This window comes from Macrotis lagotis, chromosome 5 (assembly GCF_037893015.1).
Source record: "Macrotis lagotis isolate mMagLag1 chromosome 5, bilby.v1.9.chrom.fasta, whole genome shotgun sequence".
NCBI lineage: Eukaryota > Metazoa > Chordata > Mammalia > Peramelemorphia > Peramelidae > Macrotis > Macrotis lagotis.
Window position 1 is genome coordinate 245,527,505 of NC_133662.1, and position 12,039 is coordinate 245,539,543.

General features: G+C 39.6%; 1 protein-coding gene across 16 annotated transcripts in view; it reads left to right on the forward strand.

Moving 5' to 3' along the window:
• Nucleotides 1-12,039, forward strand: part of SPECC1 (sperm antigen with calponin homology and coiled-coil domains 1) — a 413,523-nt gene that overhangs the window by 82,719 nt on the left and 318,765 nt on the right. For 12 of the 16 annotated variants that reach the window (XR_012468813.1, XR_012468809.1, XR_012468812.1 and 9 more), the window contains one exon: nt 6,618-6,796. The exons of 3 other annotated variants lie outside the window; for them this stretch is intronic. Coding sequence is in view for 2 of the 13 variants with exons in the window: in XM_074189253.1 (XP_074045354.1) it covers nt 6,618-6,796 (179 nt within the window). In the remaining 11 variants the exon portion in view is untranslated. Of the gene's footprint in view, nt 1-6,617; nt 6,797-8,989; nt 9,082-12,039 lie in introns of those variants that run through there. One more of the 16 variants, XR_012468815.1, reaches the window with a different exon arrangement.

The window sequence follows — 12,039 nt, forward strand, 5'->3', positions numbered from 1 at the left end:
GAATAATTTGACTAGATTCCTGGTTTATGGTAGAGATTAGTCTAGTCTCTAATGCTCTGAGGCTCCAAGCTTTTTCTATAAGATGATGTTGTTCAATCATTTCAGTTGTATCTGACTTTTGTGACCCCATTTGGGGTTTCCATAGCAAAGGATTCTAGAGTGGTTTACATTTCCTTCTCTGGCTCATTTTAAGGATGAGGAAACAGACTTACCGGACTTGCCCAGGGTCACACAGCTGAAAAGTGTCTGAGGCTGGATTGGAACTCAGGTTTTCCTGACTCCAAACCCAGCCTTCTATATTCTATATCCACATGCAGCCCCATAAGACATCTGCTCCTTTTTCTAAGAGGCAATGCGGACAAAAATGCTAGAATCAGGGAAGTTCAGGGTTCAACTCTCTTCTTACTACTAATTGGCTGGGAGACTGGGCAATTACTTCATCTCTTTGAACTTCAATTTCCCTACCTGCAAAATGAGACTAATAAACACTGTGTTATTTACATCACGTTGTTGTGTGAAGCTCCGATGGAATAATACACATAAAATACTTTGTAAACCTTAGAGTACTCTATAAATATGAACTATTATTATTTCTTCCTCATTAAAATGTGGTAGATATTAGAAGTTGGCATTGCTTTACACCTTGGATGATTTTCAGGAAACACATCCAATTATAGGTTAGGAACTGCATTGTGGGTAGGAATGCCTAAGTCGATGAGATCATAGACCTGTTGATGTATTTGACACTATCTCCATTCTGGCACCCACCTAGAAATGATAGACATTTTAAAAGACATGCTTGAGACTCAGGCATCTTTTGCCAGCTCACATAACTACCTACAGGGATGGGGTCTGGCACGATGCTGCCTTCTTTTTTTTTTTTTTTTTTTTTTTTGCTATGGATTCTGAAGGCAGCAGAGAGTTGATTTTTGTTGTTGTTCGGTCATTTTTATAAATGCCTAACTCTTTTTGACCTTTTTGCAGTTTTCTTGGTAAAGATATTGGGATTTTTTGCCATCTCCTTTTCCAACTCATTTGACACATGAGGAAACTGAGGCAAGCAGGTTTAAATCATTTGCCTAGTGAAATGTAGCTAGTAAGTGTCTGAAGCCAGACTTGAATTCAGGAAGATGAATCTTCACACATTGAAATCTATTATATAGTAAGTATGACCCATAGGAGGAATTTAGAGAAGTATGGAAAAACTCATATGAACTGATGCAGAAAGAAGTAAGCAGGACCAGGAAACAAAAGACATAATGACTACAATAATGCCAATGAAACAATACTAAAAGGTAGTCAGACTCTTTGTTTTAATAACTAATTTGATTTTTAGCATAGATGTTAAACCACCAGTTCAACTTCTCAGTAGAGGTTGAGGAAATTGAAATAATTCCCTACTATAGTGAAATCACAGGTCTGCCAAACAATGACAGCAACAACACAAACCCATGTCACTTCAATTCCATAACCTCTGTCTAGATTGGAGCCCACTTTGTAGGGTTGACTATGGCAATAAGGATGAATGCCAGCTCTTTGTAGTGGAAAGATCCCTGAGCTTAGAGGGAGAAGACCATCAGTTGGTTCCATCCCGAGGATCTTGCTGGCTATCAGTTTATGGTGTTATAGAGAAAATAGCTGTAAATCACAGCTAGTAAATGACTAGTCAGATTTGAACTCGGGTCTTTCTGACTTCAGGTTTGGTGCTCTGTGTACTGTGGCACCTCCTGTGCCCCACTAATAACTTTGGTTAGTAGCTGATCTGTACAATTATTTCCTAGTTAAAGTTTTTCCATTTATCTACCTCCTCTCCACAAAGCAATGGTTTATCTGTTGATCATCTTCTCCCAGTATTTGCACATATAAATAATCTCGTACTAGGAATGCTTTTATTCCTCATATATGCTTTTGGAAATCCCTTCTTCCCTTCAAAGCTCAATTTAAATGCCACCCCCTTCAAGAAAACTTGCTGGATTCTCTCTGTGATTAGGTTTCCCTCATCTGAGTTTGGTTTGTTTTTATTTATATAGGTCTTGTACTCATCTTCATCTCAGTAGAAGAGAAGCTTCTCAAAAGCAGGGCCTTTTTTTTTGTTTTTGTTTTTTTGCAAAGCAGTGGGGTTAAGTGACTTGCCCAAGTTCACACAGCTAGGTCGTTATTAAGTGTCTTGAGGCTGGATTTGAACTCAGGTACTCCTGAGTCCAGGGCCAGTGCTCTATTCACTGCCACTTAGCTGCCCTAAGGGCAGGGACTTCCAAACTTTTGTCTTTGTGGCCCCAGCATCCAGGACACAGAAAGTGTTTAATAACAGCCTGTTGATTGATATATTAGGGAGTGATGATATCAAAAGTTAACCATAAAACTTTTAAAATTTAAATGTTTTCAGCAAAAATTTAATAAAAACATTGTCTCTAAGGGGTGGTTCTTTGGGGAAGGGTATTTTTTGTTTGTTTTTGGTCTGATCCTGTAATTTTAAGGATCAACAATGATCAGTTTAGGAATTCTGGAAATGTGCCCATAACTTAAAAATCTTAGGAGTTTTTTTTTGTTGTTGCTGTTCAACTTTGACTCTCTGAGACCTCATTTGGGGTTTTCTTGGCAGAGAAACTGAAGCGCTTTGCCATTTTCTTCTCCAACTCATTTTACAGAGTAGTAAGCTGAGGCACACAGGTAGAGTAACTGCCCAGGATCATATAGCTAGTAAGAGTCTGAGGCCAAGTTTGAATTTATGTCTTCCTGCTTCCAAGGCCAGTTGCACTTCATGTCTCCTGCAGAAGCCTCTGCAATGTCCCCCTCATGACTCAGACAGACCCTGGCGTTCACTCTCTCACACTGGGAGTCCCAGAAGGATTCCTGGTATAACATGAGCAGCTCTTCCCCTGATATCATAGAACATTAGAACCCAGAAATAAACTCAAGACTTGACTTCATTTTCTCCTTTGCTTTCTGGAAGCCTGGAGAGAAGGAAATCCTAAGGTTCAGGTGCCAAACAGAATTTGAGAAAAGTCTGAGGCCTTGACTCTAATGCTTCATTTTACAGATAAGGAAACTGAGACCAGGGAAAGAAAAGTGACTTGTCTAATGAGATGCAGGTATTGAGCATAAAGATTTGAACTTGGCTCCTGAGGCAGTCCTATTTCCTCCCTAGACTCCAGAGGCATCATTATTCTTTTTGGTCTTAGTTCACTGGGGATAATTCTTTGAAATAAACTGAGGAAGCTACCCCCCCCCACCTCCACTTCATTTGACCAGTAGCCCCCGCTGCTGCTTCAGTCCTCCTTTGGCCCGGGGAGCTCAGTGAGAACATTTCTGCCCCATAATGGCTCAGAGGAGGCTAGGGTGGATCCTTGGCCCTGAGGGCAGAGCAGGATGCTTGGGCAGACAACATGGTCATCAGGAGAGGCTCTGCCAACTGGTGGAATCTGTAGGAATTCCTGGCCACTAGCTTGCAGCTACAAGTCCAGTCCTAACAGGAATCTGAACTGGACTGATCTTGCCCAGGAGATCCAACTGATTCCATCCATACCATGGTCAGGCAGGTAGACCTGAGAGCACTGAAGTCAAATGGGGGCAGTTAGTATAGAATGTACCTGCTTTCTGATATAGGAGGGGAGGAAGTCATCTGTTGTTTTTTTCTAGTGATAGTTAGGAGAGAGAATTTGATGCACAAGAACCAGGTGGTCACAGTATGACTAAGGAAGACTGAGGCCTATTGAGGGACGGATGGCTGCCAGGTCAAGGTTCCTTTAGACCAAACATCCATCCATCAGCAGTGAAGATAACTGTATCCAGAAGATTGGAGGATCTTGGATCTAGAGCTGGAATGGACCATACCTTCCAACTCCACCATTTTACACATGAGACAACTGAGGCACAGAGAAACGAAGTGACTTACCCAAAGTCACCCAAGTAGTGAATGGCAGGGACAGAATCTGAACCCAGTTCCTCCATCACTAAATGCTGAATGTTGTTTTTGTATTTACTCATCTGTAAAATTTAGCACTCATCTCCCAGATGGTAGAGAGGATCAAAAGAGAGAATATTGGGGCAACCTGACTGGAGTTAGGAGGGCTTGAATTAAAATTCACCCTCAGTCACTAGATATTTCCTAGTTAGGAAAAGAGGAAGCATGGCTTTTACTGTTATCTCCTTTCATTTAGAGTTCTAGGGTTTACAAAATGTTTTCCCCACAATAGTCTTGAAAGGTTGGGAAGAAGAGTATCATTAGCCTCATTTTATAGGGAAGTCAGTGTCTCCTAGGATGGGTAAGTCACTCAACCCCGATACCCCACAAAAAAATAAAAAAAAGAGATATAATATTTACAAAATGCTTTGCAAACCTTCAAGTGCCATCTGAATGTCAGCTTTGTGTATTACATATACCGGTTGTTTTATTAGAATTTAAGGCAGAAGCCACCCACAAAAGCTTTGGTAATTCTTTTTTTTTTTTAAGGTTTTTGCAAGGCAAATGTGGTTAAGTGGCTTGCCCAACGCCACACAGCTAGGTAATTATTAAGTGTCTGAGACCGGATTTGAACCCAGGTACTCCTGACTCCAGGGCTGGTGCTTTATCCACTGTGCCACCTAGCTGCCCACATAAAAGCTCTGGAATAAAACACTCAACATGCACAAAATAAAAAAAGAATGTAAGGCAGGGACTATTTCAGTCTTGCTTTTGTTTCTCCAGTGTTTAGCTCAGCATCTGCTTAGCACAACAGGTGTTTAATAAATCCTTGATAGAACAATGGAAGGTATGTGTGTAGGTAGCTAACTATAGATAATATATATATATATATATATATATATATATATATATATATATGTAAGTTACTTAAACACTTATGAGACTCAGTGACTCAGTTTTCTCATCTCTAAAATAGGTGATGTGAGGCAGGATGACAGACTAACTCAACAGATCCTCTGGGCAACCTCTTTAGGCCTCTTTAAAATGAGGGAATTGAATTGAGGTCCCTTCCAAGTCCAGATCTGTGATTTAGTCCAACCATCTCGTTTTTATAGAAGAGGAAACTGAGGCCAAGGCTTGGGGGGGATGAAGCAATTCACCCAAGGTCAACCAGGCTGTGAGCAATGAATAGTCCAAACACTGGAAGGCAAGATAAAGTATCCTATCCCTCTCCCCCACTTTTCATTGTCGTAGGAGATACTGACTTCCCTATAAAATCAGACTAATGATGCTCATCTTCCCAACCTTTCAAAACTATTGTGGGGAAAACATTTTGTAAACCCTAGAACGTTAAATGAAAGGAGGTAACAGTAAAAACCATGCTTCCTCTTTTCATAAATAAGACAAGGAATTTCCCCAAGATCATATAGTTGGTTAGGTACAGAGTTGTTACTAGAACCCAAGTGATCTCTTCTGCTTTCTCCCTCCCCAGATCATTACCTTTCCTTTCCTCAAAACTATTTTTATTTATAGCTTTAATTTTTAAATCATTTTCATTTCCAAAGATGTTTCATTCTCTGCTCCCTGTGCACCATGAATCATTCCTTTTAACAAAATAAAAAATGACAAAACTAATCAATGAATCATATATGCAGTATTCCTTACCTGTAGTCCCCCATCTCTGTGAAAAGGAGAAAAGTTCATTTTCTCATTTCTCCTTCAGAGTGAAGCATTCCTATTATAATCACATATGGTTTTGTTATGGTTCTTTCTTTCCATTTTTCATTGACATCATGTGTATTTCTTCCTGGTTCTGCTAGCTTCATTCCACATCAGTTTTTTCCATAAAAGCCTTTCCAGACTTCTCTAATTCTTTCCATTTCTTGTTTCTATAGCACTATAACATTCATGTGCTACAATTCTTTTCCTTGGTCAGTGGATATTTTTTCTTCAATGCTGTTCCCCACCCCCTCCCTCTGTTCAGCCTTAAATTTCATTGAATAATTTTATTAAATATTAATATTCAAATCTGCTATTGTTGGGTGCCACTAAATGTATCTAAGCATGGAGTATGGTTTTGTCATTATATAAAATATATTCTCAAAACTTTCTGCAAAACAAACTTTGGAAAAAAGGGTTGGAAAAGCTATCCTTGTGTTTTTGTGATCATTTCACAAAATCAGTTTTTGGCCAATTGGCTTTTGTGTATTAAATCAACTTCCTGTGAAATGTTCAGGCTCTGTCTCTGGAGATGGAGGGAGCGGACCTCCCTTCTCCTTCCCCTGCTCTGCTCGTGGCTTTGACTTGAGACAACCTCCTCTAGAAGGTCTGGTTGTTGCAAACATGGTGTTAGGTGACCCTGTACTAGAAACTCTTGCACTTCCAATGGAAAGTCATGTCAGAACATTAAGTTTAGGGAAAAGAGGTGCTTCTGTTAAGGAAGAGAGAGACTTTTGTGTGGAATTTAGAAAACATGACCTCTTGCAAAGTGCACCCAGTTTGTTCTCAAGAGCCCTTGTTGATCTTAGGAAAGGAATGTTCTATTTTCAGCTCAATCCGAGGGCCCAGTCATCATGATGATACAGCAGTCACAAGAAGCCTTAAACATGGCAAGTAGCCTATATGCAGATATCCTCACATGTACTCTCTTAAGACACTGCTTTACTTCATGAAAACCTAATTTTTTATTTCATTTTTTTCCCTTCTGCTGCAGCCTCCTCTAGGAAGCCAGACCCCCCTAAAACAATGAAGAGTGTAGCCAAATCCTGGAGCTCAGCAGTAAAGCCAGGGACTCACGGGATTGAGCGGGTTCGGCCCCTCCCGCCATCTTCATCTGGCATGAAGACTTCCAAATCTTCTACATCACTCTCTTTTGATTCTAGACTCAGCAAGGTACTTCTTCTTCTTTTTTTTTAAGTATATACTGGGTCAGCTAGGTGGCGCAGTGGATAAAGCACTGGCCCTGGAGCCAGGAGTACCTGGGTTCAAATCCAGTCTCGGACATTTAATAATTACCTAGCTGTGTGGCCTTGGGCAAACCACTTAACCCCATTTGCCTTGCAAAAACCTAGAAAAAAGTATATACCAAGTTGGTGATAATTTTGAATATTACCTGGATGAGGGATGGGGATAACTATTCTTCTGGTATAATAATGCAATGAGTTCTGAAAGGCATTTCAACTGCAGGAAAATTGACTAACAGACATTTATTAAGTACCTACTATATATGTATATACATGTATGCATTTATGTCTAGCCACATGCATACACACATACATACACATATGTCTACCCACATGCATGCACACATATACATATGCCTACAACCTGTACATGCACATGCACATGCACACCTGTAAACACATGCATACACATATAGGTCTGCACACATGCATGCATGTATATGGATGCACACATTTATGTACATGTGTGTCTTTGTATACATATATACATGCATGCATATATATAAAGTAATCAGACACTGTGCCAAGCGCTAGGAATTCAAAGGCAATGAACAAAATAGTCCCTGCCTTCAGGGAGCTTGCATTCTGCCAGTTATCAGCAAGCATTTATTAAACACCTGTTACTGTGTGCCAAGTACTTTTCTAGGCCAGGGACACAATGGAAGGGAAGGATGGCAGTGGGTAGGCTGACTCTATATGGAAAGGAAGATGGAGAACAGCCAGTTACCCACTATCCCACATGTCTGTGCTTTTGTTAGTTTGGGTAAACTCTCCTCCTATGGAGACTCCAACACTTCCTGGTGATAATTTCTTAAGTTGCAATGAAAATAATCACCTGGTCAGTGCCTGTCTTTCCAGGGAGGAACTTCTTCAGTCTCTAGATAGACAGACAAAAATGAAACTTTCCCTGCCCACACAGAATTTATTTATTTATTTTTTAGGTTTTTGCTAGGCAATGGGGTTAAATGGCTTGCCCAAGGCCACACAGCTAGGTAATTATTAAGTGTCTGAGACTGGATTTGAACCCAGGTACTCCTGACTCCAGGGCCGGTGCTTTATCCACTGCGCCACCTAGCCACCCCAGAATTTATCTTCTAATAAGAATCTAAAGGGAATGTGAATAAAGAGGTTGCCTGAGCTTATTTACATTATTACTGACTAGCGAGATACCTTGGGATGAGGGGAAAAGAGCCTGTAAAAACTTACAAGTTGCTTCAAAAACCCTACTCCTATGCTTTATTGTGATATGTAGATGACTGCACAGTCTGGAAGACCCTACCAGAGGAGTGTAAGCACTAGCGAGGGCTACCAAGATGGAAAGGCTTTGAATATAGTACCATTTATCAAGCGGCTCCATGTGTCTTATCTGAGACTCAACTTAATCATGTGCAGAGCTCATCATTAGAAGGTTATGAACCAGGTTATCTTGTTATTTTCCCTTTCTAACTAAATCAGCTCATGTATACAGTCTGTTAAAGGAGTTAAATTCAGCTGAAGCTTTATTAAGTGCCAACTCTATGTGTTGAGTATCCACAATAAGTGTTATACAGATAGGTTACCCTGGAAGGGCACCAGCCTGCCTAAAGTGGAACTGGCCTATTTAAAGTGGAACCAGCCTAGCTTGAAAAACTTATGTCTATTGACAAAAGTGGGCATATTGGTAGCTACCACACTTCCAACCTGGGCGAGATAGACACAGTCTCCCTCAAAAATAGAGGTGCTGAATTTAATGTAAATTAAAAGACAATTTAACAAATTTGAAAACAGTCATGAGGAACAGTGAGTCCCTGAGGAGTGGTGCCCTGACTCATTGTCAGTAGAAACACCTGTCCCAGGACTCCATTATAGAGGAAAGAGATAGGGTAAAGTAAATGAATAACTAAAGGCTGGGGCTGTTCATTAATTCCACTCAGTGTTTGGGGATCCTTGAATTCTGCTCTGACTTAACATAGGAGGAAAACCCAGAATGTTTCCCTATCAATATCCCTGACCATCCTATCCCTATCCATCACAGCTTCCCTTTTCCCATTCTAACCTTTAGGAGAGAGGGAAGAGAGCTAAACAGTGATAGTGGATAAAGAAGGAGAAGAGGAGTGAGAGATGGAAAAAAAGGAAAGATTTCTATTTCTTCAAAATGGAAAAGAAGAGAATATAACTCCTTGAGAGCAAGGAATGTCTTTTGTTTTTATTTGCATTCCCTACACTTAGCATTTAGTAAGTGTTTAACAAATTATCTATCTAGTTTTCTATCTATCCATCCAGCCATCCATCTGTTCACTTATTTACCTAACAATCCATCCATCCATCCATCCATCCATCCATCCATCCATCCATCCATCTAGTTAGCTAGCTATTTCTCTCTTCCTATTTATCCAAATAGAGAAGTCAGACTGCCACTCCTTTTTCTCTGCAAGGACTGGTGGAAGGGGCAATGAGAATGAGTGAAGAGTAGACACATTAAAACCATTTACTACTTGGGCTGATGGCCTGTGAATGTCCCATGAACCTTTTTGCATGTCATAAGGCCTCTTTGGTGCAGAGCATACAGGAGGAGGTATCCAGGTTACTTATCCTTCACAATCAGAAACATGAGAAAGACAGAAAGACCAAGACACTGGAACCAGATTAGAATTTTTAGTTGGACAGTTCTCTGACCAGAATAATTTTCTAGAGTCTTGTCTCAATATCAACTATTTATGAAAGATTCTAACCAGATTCTGGCATATTAAAGTCCAGGTTATATTATAGGCAGTTAGAAGTCAGAATTTATCATCTTATCCTCTTTATAATCATATGTTTAATTGATGAGAAATATTCTAGCATAGTGGATAGAGAATCATCCTTGGAATCATAAAGGCCTGAATTCAAGTTTTCTGAACCACACTGGTTGAGCAGCCCTAAGCAGGTTATTTAAACCTTGGTGCCCTTGGAAATTATCTGCATTGGGAGAGGGAATTTTCTACACTGGCAGCTCATTACACAGTGCATCACAGGTTTGCTTCAAAACCCAAATCCATCCATTATAATGACATCTTTTTGATGTCAACTTTTGAATCTATCCTTGTCCCTTCTCTACCTAATGGGCTACTCCATGTAACCAAGATTTTTTTTTTTTTAAAGAGAGAAAACTAGTTCAATAAATCCAACAAAGTAATCTGCCTTCATAAAGAATGTCTTTGTGTAGGGCAGCTAGGTGGTGTAGTGAATAAAGCACCAACCCTGGAGTCAGGAGTACCTGAGTTCAAATCCAACCTCAGATGCTTAATAATTAGCTAGCTGTGTGGGCTTGGGCAAGCCACTTAACCCCCTTTGCCTTGCAAAAAAAAAAAACCCCAAAAAAAGATTAGATTAAAAGAATGTCTTTGTGGAGAAAGAAGGGATATCTTCATTTTATTTCCATTTCATCTGTGAACTATTTAGATGTTTTCTTTTTATAAACAGGTGTTCAGTTTCTTGAAAAAACAGTTTCTTAAAAACAGTGAAGAATTTAAAATGCTTATTAAACATTTTCTAAGCTTCAGTTCAACCAAGGTGTAAGCTTTTATATGAATCTGTTTCTGAAATATTCTAGAGAGGTTTTTTGAAGGCATTTCTCAATAGAGTTGGAATATTAACTTCTACATTTAGGGAGTGTGATCCAGATAATGGTCACAGAAAGGAAACTGAGAAGAATTGGTCAGAGAGGTGGGAGGAGGGGAGGAGGAGGGGAGAAAGAGGGGGAGAGAGAGAGATGAGAGAGAGAGAGAGAGAGAAGAAAGAAGAAGAGAGAGAGAAGAAGAGAAGAGAGAAGAAGAGAAGAGAAGAGAAGAGAAGAGAAGAGAAGAGAAGAGAAGGTGGCCACCAATGATAAATATTGCAGAGAGTTCAAGGAGAATAAGAATTAAGAATTGATAATCAGAACTGGCAATTAAGATATCATTGACAGCTGTGGAAGGAATAGCCTTAACTGAGTAATGAGGTTAAAAGCCACATTGATAAGACTTGAGGAGTGAGGAAAAGGAGGCAGCAACATATATAACTTTTTTTTTCCCCTTGGAATTTGGTAGAGAGAGGAAAAAGGAGGACAATATCTTTTTTTTTCCTTAGGTTTTTGCAAGGCAAATGGGGTTAAGTGGCTTGCCCAAGGCCACACAGCTAGGTCATTATTAAGTGTCTGAGACTGGATTTGAATCCAGGTACTCCTGACTCCAGGGCAGGTGCTTTATCCACTGCGCCACCTAGCCTCCCCGGAGGACAATATCTTGAGGGGGGGAGCAGGGTACAATCTTTTCAATATGAAGAAGATGGATATGTTTGTATGCAGCAGAGGCTGTCAGGGTCCAGAATGGCCTTAATAGGTAGAGACTGAGGATGAGAGAGGAGAGATGATTATAAAGGCAATCCATTTGAGAAAGATGGAATCAAGGAATGGTCTCAGTGAAGAGGAAGGCTTCTCCTTATCTCAGAATGAAATCAAGGAGGAGAGAGTAAGGATGAGGTCAAGAGGTTTTACATGGTATGAAACAGGCTTGATAAGTGCTCTATGGATTGTTGGGTTAGAGTGACTAAGGGGAGGAATAAGAATTAGAAATAAACAATTGCTTGTTTTGATAATTTTTTTTTAATTTTAATTGCCAAATTACTTTTTTATTATTTAATTCATAAAGTGATATAAACCAATTTCAATATTGGTCTGACTATGGATTATACATTCCCCCAAATCCTCTGCTCCCTGAATCTGGCTTCTCTAAAATTTATGGCCAAGATTGTACTCTTAGTTTCATTGATTTTTCTCATCCCATGTTGTTCATTCTGTGACAAGGGTAAAGAAAATGGTGATGAATGAATTAAAACATTTTAATTTTAATTAGAAGGAACATAAAAATATTTTTAAAATCTTTTTTTATCATAAATATTTATTCATATAGAAATTGTGTTTGATTATTTTCAGGATCTACTTTTTTCTCTTTCAAAGAGTGTTCATTTAGGAACCTGTATTCAGATTTCTCATTATCAGAAAAATGAAGGCTTAAGTTAGTGTTCCTGTGTGAGTCAGTTGCCTAAAACTGAGCAGAGCCCTGAACATTCCTCTGAACATGCTGAACCCGTATAGGATAGGGAAATTCCTTTTTCTTCAGAAGACATATTCCTTGCCCCCGGAGCCTTATAGGCTAATGTAGGAGACAAAACATG